The sequence below is a fragment of the Pelobates fuscus genome, chromosome 7, assembly GCF_036172605.1.
Source record: "Pelobates fuscus isolate aPelFus1 chromosome 7, aPelFus1.pri, whole genome shotgun sequence".
Taxonomy (NCBI): domain Eukaryota; kingdom Metazoa; phylum Chordata; class Amphibia; order Anura; family Pelobatidae; genus Pelobates; species Pelobates fuscus.
The window spans coordinates 161,874,182-161,893,051 of NC_086323.1; the positions used below are offsets into that span (position 1 = coordinate 161,874,182).

Consider the following 18,870-nt stretch of genomic DNA (forward strand, 5'->3'; position numbering starts at 1 on the left):
CCAACTCCTCCCGCTCCAGAGAGCAATATGTGCTTTCATATGGCAGAATAAAAGGCATAGGATCTCGAGGCAGGTGCTCTATAGACCCAAAAATAGAGGCGGATTGGGCCTTCCCTGCCTCTATTATTACTACGTAGCAGCCCAACTAGCTCAGGTTATAATGTGGCACTCCCCCCCCAGGCGACAGAAAATGGGTGGATATAGAATCACTCATGGTAGGGACCGATTTACCACAGTTTGCGATGTGGATACCTAAAGAAAATAGATCCATACTGAGAGTTACATGCCCAACAATCCTCACCTCCTTACGAATATGGGATTCTACCTACTCTAAATACAAACTGGCCTCTTCTCCTTCCCCCCTCATGCCCTATTTGTGAAATAGAGCCTTTCCCCCAGGCATGGCCCCCAGGGAGTTTAGGAATATAGAAAGGACAGGTATCCAGAGAATATACCAACTGTATCAGGGCACTGAGTTTATTGGCTTTAATGACCTCGCACAGGGGAGGCACTTCACTCCCGCTGACTACTTTCGCTATATTCAATTGAGGGATTTCGCGAAACAACCCCTTATACAAAGGGCGGCACTGCAACAAAAGACGTTCTTTGAAAAACGCTGCCTCGCAGAATCGATACCCAAGGGGATGATAACGGAGCTATGCGCCCACCTTTGCTCTGCGAACGGGGACTGGGGACCGCTGAGGTACACTGACCTATGGGAACGGGACTTAGGGGAAGTTCTCGAGGGTATAGAATGGCAGGAAATATGGGAGGTGAGTAGCACCACGTCGGTGTGCGTAACACTACAGGAGCAATCCTTTAAAACACTGCTTCGGTGGTACACCAGCCCCGTGACGCTATGCAGAATGCGCAAAACCAACACTGACACGTGTTGGAGAGGCTGTGGGGAACGAGGCACCTACCTACACATGTGGTGGGAATGCCCAAAAATGGTCCTCTTCTGGTCCGCGGTTAAGCAACTGATACGGGCAGTACTATCCAGAACCCTTGACCCGTACGGTCGAGGGATGGACTAGGGCAGAGCAGAAACTCATACACAAACTCACCCTAGCAGCCAGAAAAGCAGTAGCAGCCACATGGCTGCAACAAGATACCCCAAAGATGCCGGAGGTTATAGCAAGAATCAGGGAGATCCACTTGATGGATAAACTGACGGCTAGCATGCGAGGTTCCACACAAAAATTTACCAAAATATGGGAACCTTGGGATTGTACCGACATGGGGAGGGAGTGACGCCGACACATTGACAGCTTGGACCTCGTCCCCGCCCTAGCCCCGGCCTCCTCCCCCCCCCCTTTTTTTACTAAGATTAATGAATAACGACCACCCTCTCTTAACTGCTTAAAACAGGTCCCAACCCCAAAATCGTCCCCTCTTTCTCTCTCTCTGTTTTCTTCCTCTCATTCCTAGCCCAACCCGGGACACGGCTGACACTACCTTGATATCTGGCACAGGACTTACCTGGGGCACAAATATTAGAGCTATATGAGGATACCCCTAAACCGGGGACACTGCTCCATCCTTACGCTGTGTACCGCACTACAAATCTGGAGAGCTACGCCTGAACATAGGGCTGTATGCCAGCGGTCCCGGTGGGGGGGGCCCAGGTATAATTACTGCCAGACAACCGGTCAGCTAGCCAGATTGTGTTTGCATATGTAAAGATTACGCATTGTTATAAAACCGTTAATTACTTGTTAGTATACTAAACTACCATTTTGATCAACACAGACAGTGACTTTTGCTAATGACATGTCCCTAAGCTTATGTTTGCCAACTCTGTCTAGCTGCAAAATATTGAATCTCACAAGAGGCGAGACAGACAAGAAAGCTCGTATGTTACATGATATCTATACCTACTGTTTGTGTTTTCTCTCCATAAAATTTAAAAACTGTGCCGTCTATGCATAGACCATGCTTGACTTGTTATACCTGTTAACGCTTGTTACTACTGTCATGGCTGAGTGAGCCTATTGTCATATTATGCACAGCAAAAAATAAAGAATTTAAAAAAAATTTTTTACAGTAATTCAGTGTCTATGTAGAATATGGATATTTTTTATCTATGTTTTAGTGAAGAATAGGGATTTAGCCAGTCACTAAAGGCTAAAATATTAGTTCAGACATGTGAATGTGCATGCTGTATTACATGCAAAAGCCAAAACATTTATTTTTTCTGCTGGCTATTGTGCAGCAGATTAAAATTACATTAAAAAAAATTATAAACATTAAAATAAAAGGCAACAAGGGACCATGAAGTACCCCTATTTACCCGTGGGGAAGATGAGTGTTTTGCATTACTTGCATATACATAGATTGTATTTCATTTTACCAGCAAGGACATATTGGGATTTCCGTAATTTTCACATATGTGCTGTACAGCAAAGTAATCAGAGAAACCCAATTTCATTTCCCAAGCAAAAACAAAGGGGAAGAAACACACACTGTCACAAATGCCTCGTTTCCACTGAGCGTATCGGTTCGGGTTGGTAAAGTTTGGAAGGTTTAGAATGGACCAGCCCATTCTGGTGAGCGTCTCCACTGCAAGTCAGACCTTCAGGGCCATACAGGGTTTAGAAAAAATGCTCTTCCTGTCCACCAATCAATGGATTGTATAGTAGTTCCGCCCTAACCGAACCGTTCCATTTTCTATGGCCCTACATCTGAAGCAGGACCCTGAATGGATTGGTACGGTTCGCTTGTATGGACCACTTTCATAATGTAAACACCCAAAATAGCGAACCGTACCGAATTGAACCGAACCGATCCGCTCAGTGGAAACGAGGCAAAAGTTACCTCTGGGGATACAATGAAACAGTTCAATACAGTGAGGATATACAAAGTAAAAAGCATCCACTATTAGCAAGTACCTAAAGCAAGATTGTGTAAATGAGATTAGTGGAAGTGTCATGGTAACAACTATAAACAAAGTATGTCTTAAGCACATGATGCATAAATGTTATGTGCCATATTCTATATCATTCAAGGTTAAAGGAAAGGCTCAAAATGTGTTGCTTAGAAATAAAGCAATGGATTTTCTGTGAGTCCCCAAGGTGAAACTCCAGAAGGCTTCTTCCTTAGGTAAAAGTGCATTATACGCATGTATTTGTATAATTTTACAGATAAATAGATAGACAGACGTATACACACACCACACATTGAAAAATAGATATAACATACTCTTTCAAGCTTTGTGATAATTATCACCCCAACTAATAACAAAACAGGTTCATATTCATATTCCATTGCAATTCTAAGACAAGTTTTAAAACCTTAAAAAAAAGAATAAATCACCAATCAGGCTATTTCTTTTAACAATTAATTCGCTATTGTACCATGCTATTTACTCAACTCTTATTGCATTCCTATTTTTCTTTTTCCCCAGGTAATCTATGGTTTGAATTTAAAACTGATTTTCAAGTCTGCTGTTTTTAATAAAAAATTTAGAAAATTAATTTAGGCCATAGCAGGTTGTCAAAACAGAGCGAATGTAAAAGCATACTTCTGTCTACTAGATATAAACCCAAAGAGCCTAAAATGACAGGATCTTTGATTTTATAATGCATGACATGTCACAAAATGGTGCAAGTAAATTAGTACGGAAATGTTTATTTTGCACATGTAGAAAATTAAAGATAGATAGATAGATAGATCTTTTACTATAATAAATCCATGTGACAAGAAAACAAACAAACAACAACAAAAAATGTTTCAACCATGCCAGATCTTTTTCAAGTTGAAAAATCATAAATTTTTGTTCCGTGGGTTTATTATAGCAAAATAATATTGCTATGAAGACCTGTGGATGAATGGATGGATACATATACTATTTCCTATTAATGGAGAAAGAGAGTGTGGGGTGGGGGGAGAGAACTAAGGCTCCACAGTAATTAAAACTCATTTTACAAATTGCATACAGAATTCTGTTTTAATATAGAAATACACATTCATGGGGTTTCGATGTGAGATATAAGCTTAGTTATGTTTGTAATGGCATAAGACATATAAACTATTTACATACGCATTTTTCTATCTAATTCAATTAGAGAAAGTTGGTTGAGGAGGCCAATGCAAAAAAATTTTTACAGGTCAAACTGTGGCAGCTAAATAAACCAAATTTAGCATATAGCAGATTGACTTATATTGAAAAGATATTCTGCTTATCTCAATATACATACCTGTGTAAGGGCACGGAGAATGCAACAATAATGATTTCTGCTCCTTACTTAAGACAAAAACTTTAGAATATATGTGTGCGCAACATGTTCATCCAGCAACAAATCCCTTATAAGTTTTGGCAAACTTTGGTAAATGTAAAATCAAACAAAAACCAAAACCAAAGGGAATGGGTAGGAAACCCCTACGTCAAGCATGTCAAACTCAAAGTCTGGCACATGCCACATAAACAAGGTTTAAGTTTATGTGCAGTGTGAGTGTGTGATGCAGAGTGTGATGCAGAGTGTGATGCAGAGTGTGATGCAGAGTGTGATGCAGAGTGTGATGCGGGCATTTTTATTATTATTTTAATATTAATAGTTTTTTTGTTATATTAATTTTTTTTTAATTATTATTTTTTTAATATTATTATTTTATTATTTTTATTTTTTTTCGTCCCCCCTCCCTGCTTGATACATGGCAGGGAGGGGGGCTCTCCCTCCCTGGTAGTCCAGTGGCATTGGCAGTTCAGTGGAGGGGGGCTGGCAGGAAGCACTTACCTCTCCTGCAACTCCTGTCAGCTCCCTGCTCCTCCGCGCCGGTCCGGTCAGCTCCCTCTGCAAGTCCCAGTGTAAGTCTCGCGAGAGCCGCACTATGACCCCGCGGCTCTCGTGAGACTTACACTGGGAGCTGACCGGACCGATGCGGAGGAGAAGGGAGCTGACAGGAGCTGCAGGAGAGGTAAGTGCTTCCTGCCAGACCCCAGTCTGTATTATGGCAATGTAAATTGCCATAATACAGACATTGACTCGAGTATAAGTCGAGTTGGGGTTTTTCAGCACAAAATATTTGCTGAAAAACTCGACTTATACTCTAGTATATACGGTAGATTTATTTTAAAAAGTACAGTATAAAAAAAAAAAACAGCATCCACCTCTACTAAACCACAGCACTCCCCTTTACTAAATCCCAGTCCCCCCCCTCTACTAAATCACAGCACCCCCCTCTACCTCCATGTGCCATATCTAATCCTCCCGCTACTTCTTGAAACCCTGTGAAGGTGGAGCACGTCAATGTAACGTGGCGTTGCGTGCCTCCATGCACCTCCACATACTTCACGGTCCAGTCGAAGCCAATGCAACATTGACCAACACACACACTCACAGACAGACACACACATACAGACACACATTTAAACATTCTTGCACTCACATCATTAAGTGTTCTTGCATAGCAAGACCATTTAATGTTATCTCACACATATATTATTATTCCTTTTATAGCCAAATTTACCACCATAACTCCTCCCACAGTTTTTACACTACATAGACCGTAATATACCGAAACGTGCGGATTGTTCCCGATTGGTGTGCTATTACTTTGTGGAACGTTTGGCTATTTTAGACTAAAATAATGCTATACATATTTTTAATTCACTTTAATTGTAAGTTTTGTGAATAACGTCATCTGAGAGGGAAACACAAAAAAACACATTTCGATATTTATATACACAGACATTGTCATAGCTATGGAGGTTGAAATAAAATGGCTGCATTGGGCACAATTAAACAGTATACTAGGGGAGATTTATCAAGGTAAAAACAAGTGCTATTTAAAAAAACTAAAGTACCTTGTTTATTAAAGGAAAGCTACTGATTGGTTAAGAGTGTCAGCTGACCTCTCTAAACCATATCAGCAGTGCCCCTGCCATCCACTATCTAGGATTTCATAAAAAGAAAGGACGGGGAGCAGTGCAATTCCCTGGAGCACATACTTTTTTTGTTAAAACGTTTGTAAATGGTTTAACCCCTAAAGGTGTGCCAGTGCCACGGACATTTTTAATATTGAATGGAACGGAAGCAAGCTTGCCCCCCTCCCACCATTCCAACAAGTGGCGGAACTAAAGGAGTGATAGCCTTGATGCAAGAATTTTTTGGGCCCCTGATCGCAAAGGGAGATCGTCATCTGTCGTGCAACTCCAACAATGCTTTAACAGCTGGGGCTCTACCATTTTCCCATATTTGTAGGGTTGGATTTAGCACTGAGCAGGGTTTGTGTGTTTAAATGTAAGCATGTATTTGTATGGAGTATGTCTGTGTGAATGTCTGGGTGTGCTTGTATGTGGTATTGGTGTTTGAATGCAAGCATGCATTTACAAGTAGTGCTTCTTTTATTGCAAGGGTGTGTTTATATATAATTTTGGTGTTTAACACAGAGGTGTGTTTGTATGTAGTGTTGACGTTTCAATGAAGGCGTGTGCTTGTGTGTAGTGTTGAAGTTTGAATGCAGGGGTGTATTTGTGTGTAGTGTTAGAATGCGGAGATGTATGCACACCACTGCCACACATACACTGTGATACATACACACAAACTCTGAAACACATGCAAATACACAGACACGGTCTGAGAATCACCAGTTCCACTTATATTTTTATATTGTCAAATATTTGGAATGTAGATTTGAAGAAGTATGGAAAATTATATGTTATTACAGTCAAAGTCTGGTGTTCTCAAAAACCCAGGAGTAAAGAGGAAATTAAAATTAAGAAACACTCTCTGTTGCCAAATTTCAACCACAGTAGCAAATTATCATTGTAAAATCACAAGATCATGCAAGTACTTGCAAAAAGGCAGAGGTTGGTCTTCCAGATTTATGGAAGTCTCAGCCTTCTTGCTGGGTCATGATTCACAAGCATTTTCGTTTACAAATATCTGTGCGACAATTTTAGCCATCACCGCAATACCCCAACATGACTTTTTCTCAACCTCGCTCTGAGTGCTTTCACTTCAAAAGACAGATAAACTGCCTTCCAGACATGCCACATGCAATGAATGATCTAGGATTCACAGATTCTCACTTTCTGTTCCACTATAGTATTTACATCAAGTGATAGTGCTTAAAGAGAAACCACGTCATTTTGTATTATAATGGACAATAAAATCTTACAGTATTAAAATCGGTCTTAATTTGTAAAGGTAAATACCTACTTTAAGTGCATCTTTTGACTTCACCTTGGTCTTTGGGACAGCTAACAATGCCTTTTTGGTCAGAAGCATAGTTTATCTGAACAAATATTCAAGTAATCAAAGGTTTGTGTGTGTGATCAGATCTTTGCATGTGCAAGTTCTCTCATAAACAAACTCAGGTATTGTCCCAAAGCTCAAAGGTTTTATGCATTAGCAGATAAGTGGTGTTTTAGGTCAAAGATAGCTAAAATGTCCACCCCCTCAGTGTAAACAGTAAACAAGAGTAATCAAAGGGTAAACATGTATCTTTTAATAACACAATGATGTTACATTACTTGCAGTCTTGTACAGCAATTCAAATGTAAGACTAAATTTACTGTAAATAAACATATGATTATCTGAAATGCTCTAATTTCTCCGCATTACAACTAATGAGGCACGGAGTAAGCATATAAACATCCTCGGAAGCTTAGTATGCATTGACATCAGTGGTGACTTAACTAAAGTAACCGAATGGTCCAAGCTATGTGCAGGAAACCTCCATAATCTAGTTTTGAAGTCATACCACTAACCCACATGAGAAGGGTATTTCCAAACTTTAAAAGTTAACGAGGCTCAAGGGATGTAACATGAAACAAAAATGGTAACAGTTGATTTAAAGCGGCACTGTCATGCCGAACTTACCTTTCCCCAATCGATTCCTCTTCTATCCCTCTCTCAGGATCTGTTCTTCATTTCTTCCTGTCTGCTCTAGTTTTCTTTAAAAATTAAGACAAAGTAGGGACTATTTCTCTTCTGGAGGTTTCCTACGCCATGACCATCGGAGGAGCAAAGTGTGCTTTGTTTCCGGTGGTCAGAACAATTTTCCCATAATCCTTAGCTTTCCTCCCAGTAAATGTGGCTGAAAGACCAATTTAGGTCTTTCAGCCTTTTGGTAGATAGCTCCCTGATACCGTGGGAATTAGGGAGTTATCTACTAAGCGGCTGCAAGATGCAGCCACAGCACGAATAGGATCGGAGTCATTCATTCGAATAAAATTGCGATCCGAACAAAGTCCCGAATTGCGTCCTAACACGAATGGAGAAACTGTTCTCATTCTGTTAGGACGCAATTCAGCAGTTTTGCCGGCATTCTGTCTAAGTGACAGGACATTCGGCAATACTGACAGGAAGCATCGCGGGAACAAGGAGGAAAGCTAAGAATTATAGGAAAATTGCTCTGACCACCGGAAACGAAGCACACTTTGCTCCTCCGCTGGTCATGGCGTAGGAAACCTCCAGAAGAGAAATAGTTCCTACTTTGTCTTAATTTTTTAAGAAAACTAGAGCAGACAGGAAGAAATGAAGAACAGATCCTGAGAAAGGGAGAGAAGAGGAATCGATTGGGGAAAGGTAAGTTCGGCATGACCGTGCCGCTTTAAAAATTTAAAGTAGCTCTGTTATGGCAAAATTGCTTTTGAATATTTCATAAAGATAGAATCTTTATGAAATACTCATATTGGCCTGCATTGGAATTTCATTATAAAGACATAAGACAAAGTAGAGGCTGACTACTTAGTCTTATGGTCGGCTCCCACAGCTATCATTGCCGGCAGTTGTTGGAATAAGGCATTTTATTGGTAAGTACCCACATGGAACAAGGATTGTTGATAGCACCCACAGGGAAAAGATTTAACCATGTATAACTACTGTGGCACCCCAAAATATGCAAAGACCCCCAAAGGGATAGTCACTAATTTACTGGATGCATGTACATTGTTTTAAAAAATATAATAAGATTTTAGATACCCTTTAAACCAATAGACTCTCCAACACTTATGCTTTAGAAAGACATAGCAGCAGTTCCCATATATAAGCAAACAGGGCACCTGGCACCTATGATTTTGCCTCTCAGCTTTGAGATAGTATTTTAAAAACTATGTATTTAACCTGCAGGTCTGTCTAATGGAATGCAGGTATCGCCCATTGACGAGGCTTCCAGGAGATGCTATCCACTCCCAATTGCACATCTGGTACCTTTGTTTGTTGACACAGTGATGCTATCATTAGTTTCCAAATTGTCAACTGCTAGTGCTACCAACTGCTGCAGTAATCGCTATATTATCTAGGTAGATAGAATGATGACCTGAACTGAAATGGACTATAAAGGCTCCACAGCTGACTGCGAGCCTATAATATGTTATCACTTCTTCCCAGCATTTAAACACTGCATACAGAATGCTCCCCTAGACATTAAGGAGGACACACTAATGCAGCGTTTCCCAATTGGTGTTCCACGAGAGCACAACTGGGGTTCTGCCAACATTTTTACAAATAAAATGGTCGCGGGCAGAGAGAGAGAGCAGTGATCTCCCTGCTCAGCTCCCTTGCGCGCACAGCAGTGATGCTGGAGCCGGAATATGATGTCACTCCAGCTCCGGCATCACTAAGAAGCGCATGAGGGAGCTGAGCAGGGAGATCACTGATCCCTCGCCACCTGCACGCCAGCCGCTCAGCAGCCACACTGGACCCCAGGGACCGCATGCTCAGCCCAGCAGCCCCACTGGACCCCAAGGAACGCACGCTCAGCCCAGCAGCCCCACTGGACCCCAAGGAACGCACGCTCAGTCCAGCAGCCCCACTGGACCCCAAGGAACGCACGCTCAGTCCAGCAGCCCCACTGGACCCCAAGGAACGCACGCTCAGTCCAGCAGCCCCACTGGACCCCAAGGAATGCACGCTCAGTCCAGCAGCCCCACTGGACCCCAAGGAATGCACGCTCAGTCCAGCAGCCCCACTGGACCCCAAGGAATGCACGCTCAGTCCAGCAGCCCCACTGGACCCCAAGGAATGCACGCTCAGTCCAGCAGCCCCACTGGACCCCAAGGAATGCACGCTCAGTCCAGCAGCCCCACTGGACCCCAAGGAATGCACGCTCAGTCCAGCAGCCCCACTGGACCCCAAGGAATGCACGCTCAGTCCAGCAGCCCCACTGGACCCCAAGGAATGCACGCTCAGTCCAGCAGCCCCACTGGACCCCAAGGAACGCACACTCAGCCCAGCAGCCCCACTGGACCCCAAGGAACGCACGCTCAGCCCAGCAGCCCCACTGGACCCCAGAGACCGCACCCTCAGCCCAGCCACCCCAATGGACCAATGGGACATAGATACTCCATGCCCGCACTGCCAGTGCCAGTAAAATGTGTGCCTGTTAGGGAGTTTGTATGGGTTTGTGTGTCTGTCAAAGAGTATATGTGTGCTTGTCAGTGAGAGTGTATATGTGTTTGTCTGTGTCAAAGAGAATGTTTGTCAAAGAGTATGTCAGTGTATATCAGTGTGTTTGTATGTGTCAATGTGTGTATATGTGCCAGTCTCTGTATCTGTGGGTGCAAGTGTGTGTATATGTCACTGTGTGTATCTGAGTGTGTGTGTATTTGTGAGTCAGGAAGTGTGTATGTGTCACTGTGTGCCTCTGAATGTGCGTATCTGTGTGCCAGAGATAGATATATATACATATATATATATATATATATATATATATATACACACACACACACACAGATAAACACTGACACACAGATACACACCGACACATACAAAGATAGACACTGTGTGTGTGTGTGTGTGTGTGTGTGTGTGTGCGCGCATCTGTGTGCCACTACTTGCCTGTGTGTGTGTGTCAGATACATACACTCACACACACACGGGCACATTAAAACACAGATACTCACATTGTGACACACAAACACACACCGACACATACAAAAAAACTATTTTTTTTATGGGGGGTGTGGGGGGGAGGGTATGTGTGTCTGTGTGTCTGTCAAAGAATATGCGTGTTTGTCAGTGAGAGTGTATGTGTGTCTGTGGGTCAAGGTTTGTGTATGTGCCTGTGTGTATCTGTGGATGCAAGTGCATGTGTATGTTACGGTCTGTATTTGTGAGTCAAGGTGTGTGTGTGTCAGTGTGCATCTGTGTGTCCCTATGCGGTCAGTGTGTATCTGTGTGCCACTATGTGCCTGTGTGTGTGTGTGTGTCAGATACATATACACACACATACACACTGACACAGAGAAACACACACTGGCACATACAAACACAGATATACACACCTTGACACACACCGGCACATACACAAACAGATACACACACACAGACACACGCTGTGTGTCAAGATGTGTGTATCTGTGTGTCTGAAAGTGTGATTAGGAGTTTGCATATTTGTGTCCAAATGTATATGGTCTTTTCTGGGATTATGTGTCTGAGTTTAGGTTATGCACGTTTGAGCATAAACGTTTGTTATCCTTCCCTCAAATTTTACATACTAGAACTCCCTCTGGCCATATGATTAGTTGATTTTTGCAGCAAGTCACTTGGTTTCAGTGTAGGCTGACAATGCAGAGGATGGGCACACAATACATAGTTTGAATGACAAGACTAGTTGGTCCTGAGGAGAACTGCAACTAAGCTTGGGATACTTAGACATAGTGGAAGATGGCTAAGGAAAGATAGGGCCAATTTCAGATATCCTTGTCCAGATCAAATCCTGGCAAATTTTTACTTATCATCTACCGTAATGCAAAGAAAAGTGACCAACAAAAAAAGCTGAGTACTGTTTTGAAATGCCCCCAGAGAGTGTCTGAAATAGTGGCAAAGGCTAAAAGATTTAATTAGTGAATTCTATGGACATAGAGTATTGCTTAACTACATCATGTATACATAACACTGTAGTAGCCATGTTCCTAGTTAGATTCAGAAAATCTATCACTGTTATTGGAGATATTATAGTGATATTTATATGTGTTCTGAAAAGTGACTGTTTCATTATTATTTTGATCATATTTCTTAAAGTGTGATGTTCCCTTTACGTACATTACAAAGTTTTGGCAGAAACTTTTAGAAGCAAAATTTACAGTGGCCAAATTCTGTTTGATGAAAAATGCGTCAACACTGATAAATCTTCCCCCACTGGTTCCAATCAAAAATATACAATAAATGGTTTTAACAGTCCGCCAGTCACACATGCTGTGAGCACAGTTATACATTTAATTACATTTCAAGCAAAAAAAAAAACCAAAGAATGAAAAATCCTGTCTTATCACATGGCGCGAGTTCCTAAATTCTAGACGTTTTCTCAATCCCTGAGCTACACAAAATAAAGTAATTGCGTCATCTTAATACTGACCTGACTAATGTAACAGGAAACAGGTTTCTTGTGAATGAAACTTCCACAGTAACGGATATATAACGCCTCTGTATTGATGCAATCATACACACAAAGGCGACATTTCATCAGAATTGAAATTTTTATTCTGGTGCCAATAATTCCCAGAACTTCAAATAATAACACCAAGGACTGTTTTCCCAAACATATTCGCAAGGTGCAATTTACCATACAAGCAATCGTTTTGCCGGGGTACGACATGCAAAACATGTTTGCTAAAGCATAAGGTTTTATATTTCCAAAACAAGCCTTGCAACTACAAGCACAGGACATTATTAACCTTTAGCAGAACAGCTTCCAGTAACCTTAATATCTTTTATGATCTTAATTAGTTGTTTTGTATGGACATTGTCCAAGAGTTACACAACCTTAGAGTGAAACATGATAAAAATGTCTTGCACACACCTCAAGAGTGAAACATGGTACAATGTCACATCAGCGAGAAATGAAACTTAACAATATAAGCCCTCCTGTCTTGCAATCTGACTAAAACCACTGTGAGTAGGCCAGTATAGCTTAACTCTTCCTTTACCAAAACCTGTAATACATATGATCTATCACCAAATTTTTTTCACAGTAAAATTTAGTTAGAAGAGAAATTTATTTAACATAGACTATGTTTCAGAGATAGATTTGATCCAAAATACTACACTGGCGAAACATAACAATTCTCTACATGTATGTACTTATAAAGTAAGTTCATGATTTTATATCACCTTTAGACGATGACCTAATTTCTTACGCAACATATGATTGTATTATTTAATGTGTACATTTATTAAAATTTATGTCAAACAGCCACAGAATATAAATCGCATGTGGGTTCCTTGTTAGTTTCAAGTCACATGCAACAAAAGATAAAGTCATGCAAATATAACATACAGAGATATTTCAATGAAATAGAATACTTCAATCAATACTTATAATACAGTCTTTATCTCAATATAAATACATTGAAAGAAAGACATGAAGAATTACATTGACATAGATTACATTATCTTTTATGTTGATACTAAGATATGTAACAGGGTTGATGTTCCAGGAGGGATAAGCCAAATGGCTAATGATTTAGGTAAACTAGAAAAATGGTCAGAGTTGTGGCAACTGACATTTAATGTGGATAAGTGCAAGATAATGCATCTTGGACGTAAAAACCCAAGGGCAGAGTACAGAATATTTGATAGAGTCCTAACCTCAACATCTGAGGAAAGGGATTTAGGGGTGATTATTTCTGATGACTTAAAGGTAGGCAGACAATGTAATAGAGCAGCAGGAAATGCTAGCAGAATGCTTGGTTGTATAGGGAGAGGTATTAGCAGTAGAAAGAGGGAAGTGCTCATGCCATTGTACAGAACACTGGTGAGACCTCACTTGGAGTATTGTACACAGTACTGGAGACCGTATCTTCAGAAGGATATTGATACCTTAGAGAGAGTTCAGAGAAGGGCTACTAAACTGGTTCATGGATTGCAGGATAAAACTTACCAGGAAAGGTTAAAGGATCTTAACATGTATAGCTTGGAGGAAAGACGAGACAGGGGGGATATGATAGAAACATTTAAATACATAAAGGGAATCAACACAGTAAAGGAGGACACTATATTTAAAAGAAGAAAAACTACCACAACAAGAGGACAGTCTTAAATTAGAGGGACAAAGGTTAAAAAATAATATCAGGAAGTATTACTTTACTGAGAGGGTAGTGGATGCATGGAATAGCCTTCCAGCTGAAGTGGTAGAGGTTAACACAGTAAAGGAGTTTAAGCATGCATGGGATAGGCATAAGGCTATCCTAACTATAAGATAAGGCCAGGGACTAATGAAAGTATTTAGAAAATTGGGCAGACAAGATGGGCAGAATGGTTCTTATCTGCCGTCACATTCTATGTTTCTATGTTTTAAAGAATATTATGTTGGGGATTTTTTTTTTATTTGGTATGACAATCTTGATCAATTCTGAATATTTACAGATATAATGTCTAAGGTTTATATTATAGAAGATACAATATCTACTATAAAACATAACATCCAATGTAAATATTATAGAACATCCAATATATATTTTAGAACATCCAATATAAATATTATAGAACATCCAATATATATTTTAGAACATCTAATATATGTTATAGAACATCCAACCATGCATTGCTTGTGATGAGAGTTAGTGTCAGCCCAGTGTCAGTGTCTCACCGTGTGGGATTGAAGGCTCTGGCTGGCCTCTATGAGGGCGGTAAGAGGCACCGTGTCATCCAGGAGAACCTTCATTACCGGCGGCTTCTCCATGAACGCCATGACTAACCGGACAGACCGACCGCACCGACACTGCGGGGCCTGCTGGCTGAGGGGCGGGGCTACGACGCGGAGGGGGTGTGGCTACTGGTAGCATGACGGTTCGAGTAGGGCGGGGCTACACGGAAAGAAACTAACCAGGCGCAGGCGGAGTTACATGGAGATTGAATGCGCCGGGTGGGCGGGGCTACACTGGAGCTGACGTCGGCGAATAGTCGGGGTTCTACGTGACAGGCATGACTATGCAGGCTCAGGCTGGGAGAAGTAGTGCCTGCTTGGAGCATGCAGTGTGTGGTGGGTCACTCACCCCAGGTGGGCTTCCCACATCCACCATGGAGTCCTGGACAGGTCACAGCTTCATGGTGACATAGTAATCTAATGTCCTGCACTGTGTAGGATTCATGTTTCCTTTACAGCATTTGAACTCTGCAAACTCCAAAACGCCAGGCTCTTCCTGTGCTGAGCTGTAGTGGAGGTTACATGGGGGAGAGGTACTCTGAAGTAGTTATGGTGCTTGGAGGTTTTTCTAGTTGGGGTAGGGGTTTGGAGTCGGAAATTAAATCACTCGGCTCAAGCTGGAGCTGTGCAGAGAGAAGGAGCATAGGATTAATTTTGGTATGGGTGAGAATTGTAAGGGGACAGTGGGGGCTGGTAAAGTTTTTGGATGGTGGGGCACTTAGCTCCAGTGGAAACTTTGTCCCTAACCTCTTGGACTTTGCCAACTTAAAGGGACACTATAGTCACCACAACAACTACAGATTAATGTAGTTGTTCTGGTGAGTATAATAGCTCCATTCAGGCATTTTCATGTGAACACTACATTTTCAGAGAAAAGGCAGTGTTTCCATTGCCCCTAGGGACACCTCCAAATGGCTCAGGGCTGCACAGTAAGCAGCCATGCCGTTCAGTGTCTCCAAGCTCTGCATGGAGACACTGAATTTTCCTCATAGAGATGCATTGATTCAATGCATCTCTATGAGGAGGTCTTAATTGGCCAAAATAGCATTTGGTCCCGCCCCGTGCCGATTTAAGCCAAGCCAATGCTTTCCCAGATTGGAAAAAAATCATCCATTTCAATGATGTCATAAAGGGGCGGAGCCAGCATGGCAGACATGCGCGGTGCTGGTGGTAAGGTGAGTTTTATCAGGGGGTAGGGGGCAAGCCACCTATATGGTGGGTATAGCACTATAGGGTCAGGAATACATGTTTGTGTTCCTGACCCTATAGTGATCCTTTAATGCCAATAACAATGTTCTATCAATACTATATGAAAGAGACACTACATGCACCCAGACCACCTCATCAGGGCTTAGCTCAATCGTCAGCTGATGCTCTCTGCCACTTTACAAGGTGAAGTTGTTGTGGAGCTTGGAGCTTCCATTATACAGGTTATCTCAATAACATGATCATACATGGCACTCAAGGGGAGTGACAGAACTAATATAGTGAGGGCCCTGGTGAAATAAATAGATTGGGCCCCCCTCTAGCGCAATGGTGGCCATAAGTTAGATCCCCATCTGTTGTACAACTCCCACGATACTATAGAAGGGGAGGGGAGATCTCCATTACTGTGTTGATTCCCTTTATGTATTTAAATGTTTCTATCATATTCCCCCCCCCCGTCTTATCTTTCCTCCAAGCAATACATACACATTGACCCATAAATACACACACTGACACATTGACTCATGCACACACACTGATACGCAGATCCACATATTGTTATGTTTTCAGCCACCCTCCTGTTAACATACAGGGTGGCCTTCCTGGTTCATGCTGGCTGAGGCTGATAGGAGTGTAGGGCTGGGTCTCTCATTGTCACTTGCTCCAAGTATTGCCAATATTACTGTTTGCGCTGATAAAGGGCCATAGCACCATTCCAGGTCCCTGTCCAGCAATGCACTTATGTCCACCCGATGCGCCCCTAAGCATGTGGGTCCTAGCTGCACCAGCGGTAGTTCCACCGCTGCTCATGGGATTGAAATAATTATAACACTATAATAAATGTGATCCAGAAAAAGAGGCACAGACATACTTGTGAGTTGTCCAAATGCCTGCAAGACTGTCAAGATTGGGAAACCAAGTTCATGTGTTTATATAGTCGCTTCTATGGGATACCCTCAATAAATAGATAATTTACCACAAACATGAGCCTACCAACTACTTGCATTATTTAACAAATGGTAACTTTTTTTTAGCTCTTTGTCATCTGTAATTGCACTAGACATGACCGCCCTCTTTCCTCTCTCTATTTTCATTCTTGGCTCTTTAGTTGTTTCTTAGTTCCATTTTGCCCAATCTTGAAATCATATGACACCACATTATAGTTCATCACATAGACAGAATTGTCACATGACCTTTTTCATAGTCTCCCAAACCTAAACACCTCTAATTAAAGTTATGCAGGAGTTGGATTACACCATTACTTTTTTTATCAGCTATTTATCAATCATTAAACACTTACTCATCATCATAATTGCTCATTTTTTTTTCTATTCCCACTGCCCAAATCCCACGTAAAGCTACTTAAAGGGACACTTAAAAATGTAAACATGCATGCCTTTGATTATGAATTTTTCTATTGGAGGTATATCCAGAAACAACTTGGAAAAGCTTAAGATCTGTTGCCTGCACCCTTTGCAAGCCCTCCTCTTCTTATCCAGGCCTGATTTTCTGTGGCTGTGCAATCAAAGCTCATCAAGACGTCATTGCAATGCAGGTACTCTAAAGAATTGCCTGCCTTTTGAGTTTAGCTCTACTGAGCTAGACCGCCAGGAAGTAACATGACCTGTTGTCTGATTGACACCCAGGGGGCATGTAACAAGGTTAATTTATATATATATATATATATATATATATATATACGGTATATATAAAAAAGTCAATTTTTATTGCAATCTGCAAGATAAAAACAAACAAACAGGGCACACTCTTTACACGTGAAGTGCCTTAGGGTCTGGAATGTCCCTTTAAAGCTGTGATTTTCTACTATCATCTTATTTCAGATTTAAAGGGCATATTTCAGTTACATCATATATCAGTTCCTGAATACTTCAAGAAAGTTAGTATCACTCTTGCATAGAAAACCTTCACTATTACAAAGCAGTAAATATAAAAGTGCCCAATCCCTATTTTTTTTAAGCCTAAAATTAAGAAATACATATTGTAAACATCTATAGAACTGAAGTCCAGTTTGGCTGATCAGGATCCCCCACCGGTCCCGACCCCCTCACACTCCGGTAAGCCACTCCCGGAGGTCCGGCCATGTCTGGATACTGGTTTCCTAGGCTACTGTGTTGCTGTTGGTGGCAACTATGCCCTCTGCCAACAATACCCTACAGGGGATGTCTGAAACAGGCTTCACCCTGCCACGCCTATCTGTCCAAGCCTACGGTTGCGCAAGATCTCCAATACCCATGCACACTATCGATCAAATTCACAAAGAAGTGCCTCCTCTGCTTCAAATATGTCAGCAGATCGCAGAGGTGTACAACACAACACAACCTATGCTTGCAGGAACTTGGCAGTAACAAACCCAACAGTCAGCTGAGTGTTCTGTCAGCAAGTAGCCACATGCAATTTGTGCCAAAAGTACTGTAAGTATTTGGCTTAATAATTAGATTTTTGAAGGCGCTCCAGCCACATGCAACAAGCTTGGTGTGCTGTCAGGCCCCGCGCACAGAGTTCTTTTTTCTCTCCTTAACCCCTGCAGTGACATTCCATGTATAAGATGACCCCCAATTTTGGACTAAATTTGTTTTAGAAAAATACATAGTCTTATACACAGAAAAATACTGTACAGAGGTACTAAATAGATATATTACCGGGCATTAGAGTGTAAGAAATGTAAGAAAGATAGAATCAGTAATAGGTCAGGGTTATAGAAATATTGATATGTTTTTGCTACATCCAATAAATAATTGGATGTTTAAATATACTTATACTTTTTTGTTTTTAAATAAGATATTTTTGATATTTTAATATTTTGAAAAAAAAATCAGTTTAAAAGTTTCTTTAAAAAAATTACTAATTTCAAAAACATATACAAAAATATTAAAATTGAGGCCAAAATTTGCCGGAACCAATAATATTCTTTGTGTTTTTGAACTCTGGTTACCTTTATTGATATTGACTTCATGTAGTGTCTACAAGAGAAACATATCTTCATACCGGGGTAGGATACACTTTTGTAGCTTGACAAAAATGCACATTATAAGAGATATTGAAATATAC

The 18,870-nt window shown here is 41.3% G+C and overlaps 1 protein-coding gene across 2 annotated transcripts in view; it reads right to left on the reverse strand.

Annotated features, from left to right (window-relative positions):
• PXK (PX domain containing serine/threonine kinase like) overlaps positions 1-14,709 on the reverse strand; it is a 100,690-nt gene extending 85,981 nt beyond the window's left edge. For both annotated transcript variants that reach the window (XM_063426866.1, XM_063426867.1), the window contains exon 1: positions 14,539-14,709. In XM_063426866.1, the coding sequence (XP_063282936.1) occupies positions 14,539-14,640 (102 nt within the window). In that variant the 5' untranslated portion in view covers positions 14,641-14,709. The remainder of the gene's footprint in view (positions 1-14,538) is intronic.
• Between the last annotated feature and the right edge of the window lie 4,161 nt (positions 14,710-18,870).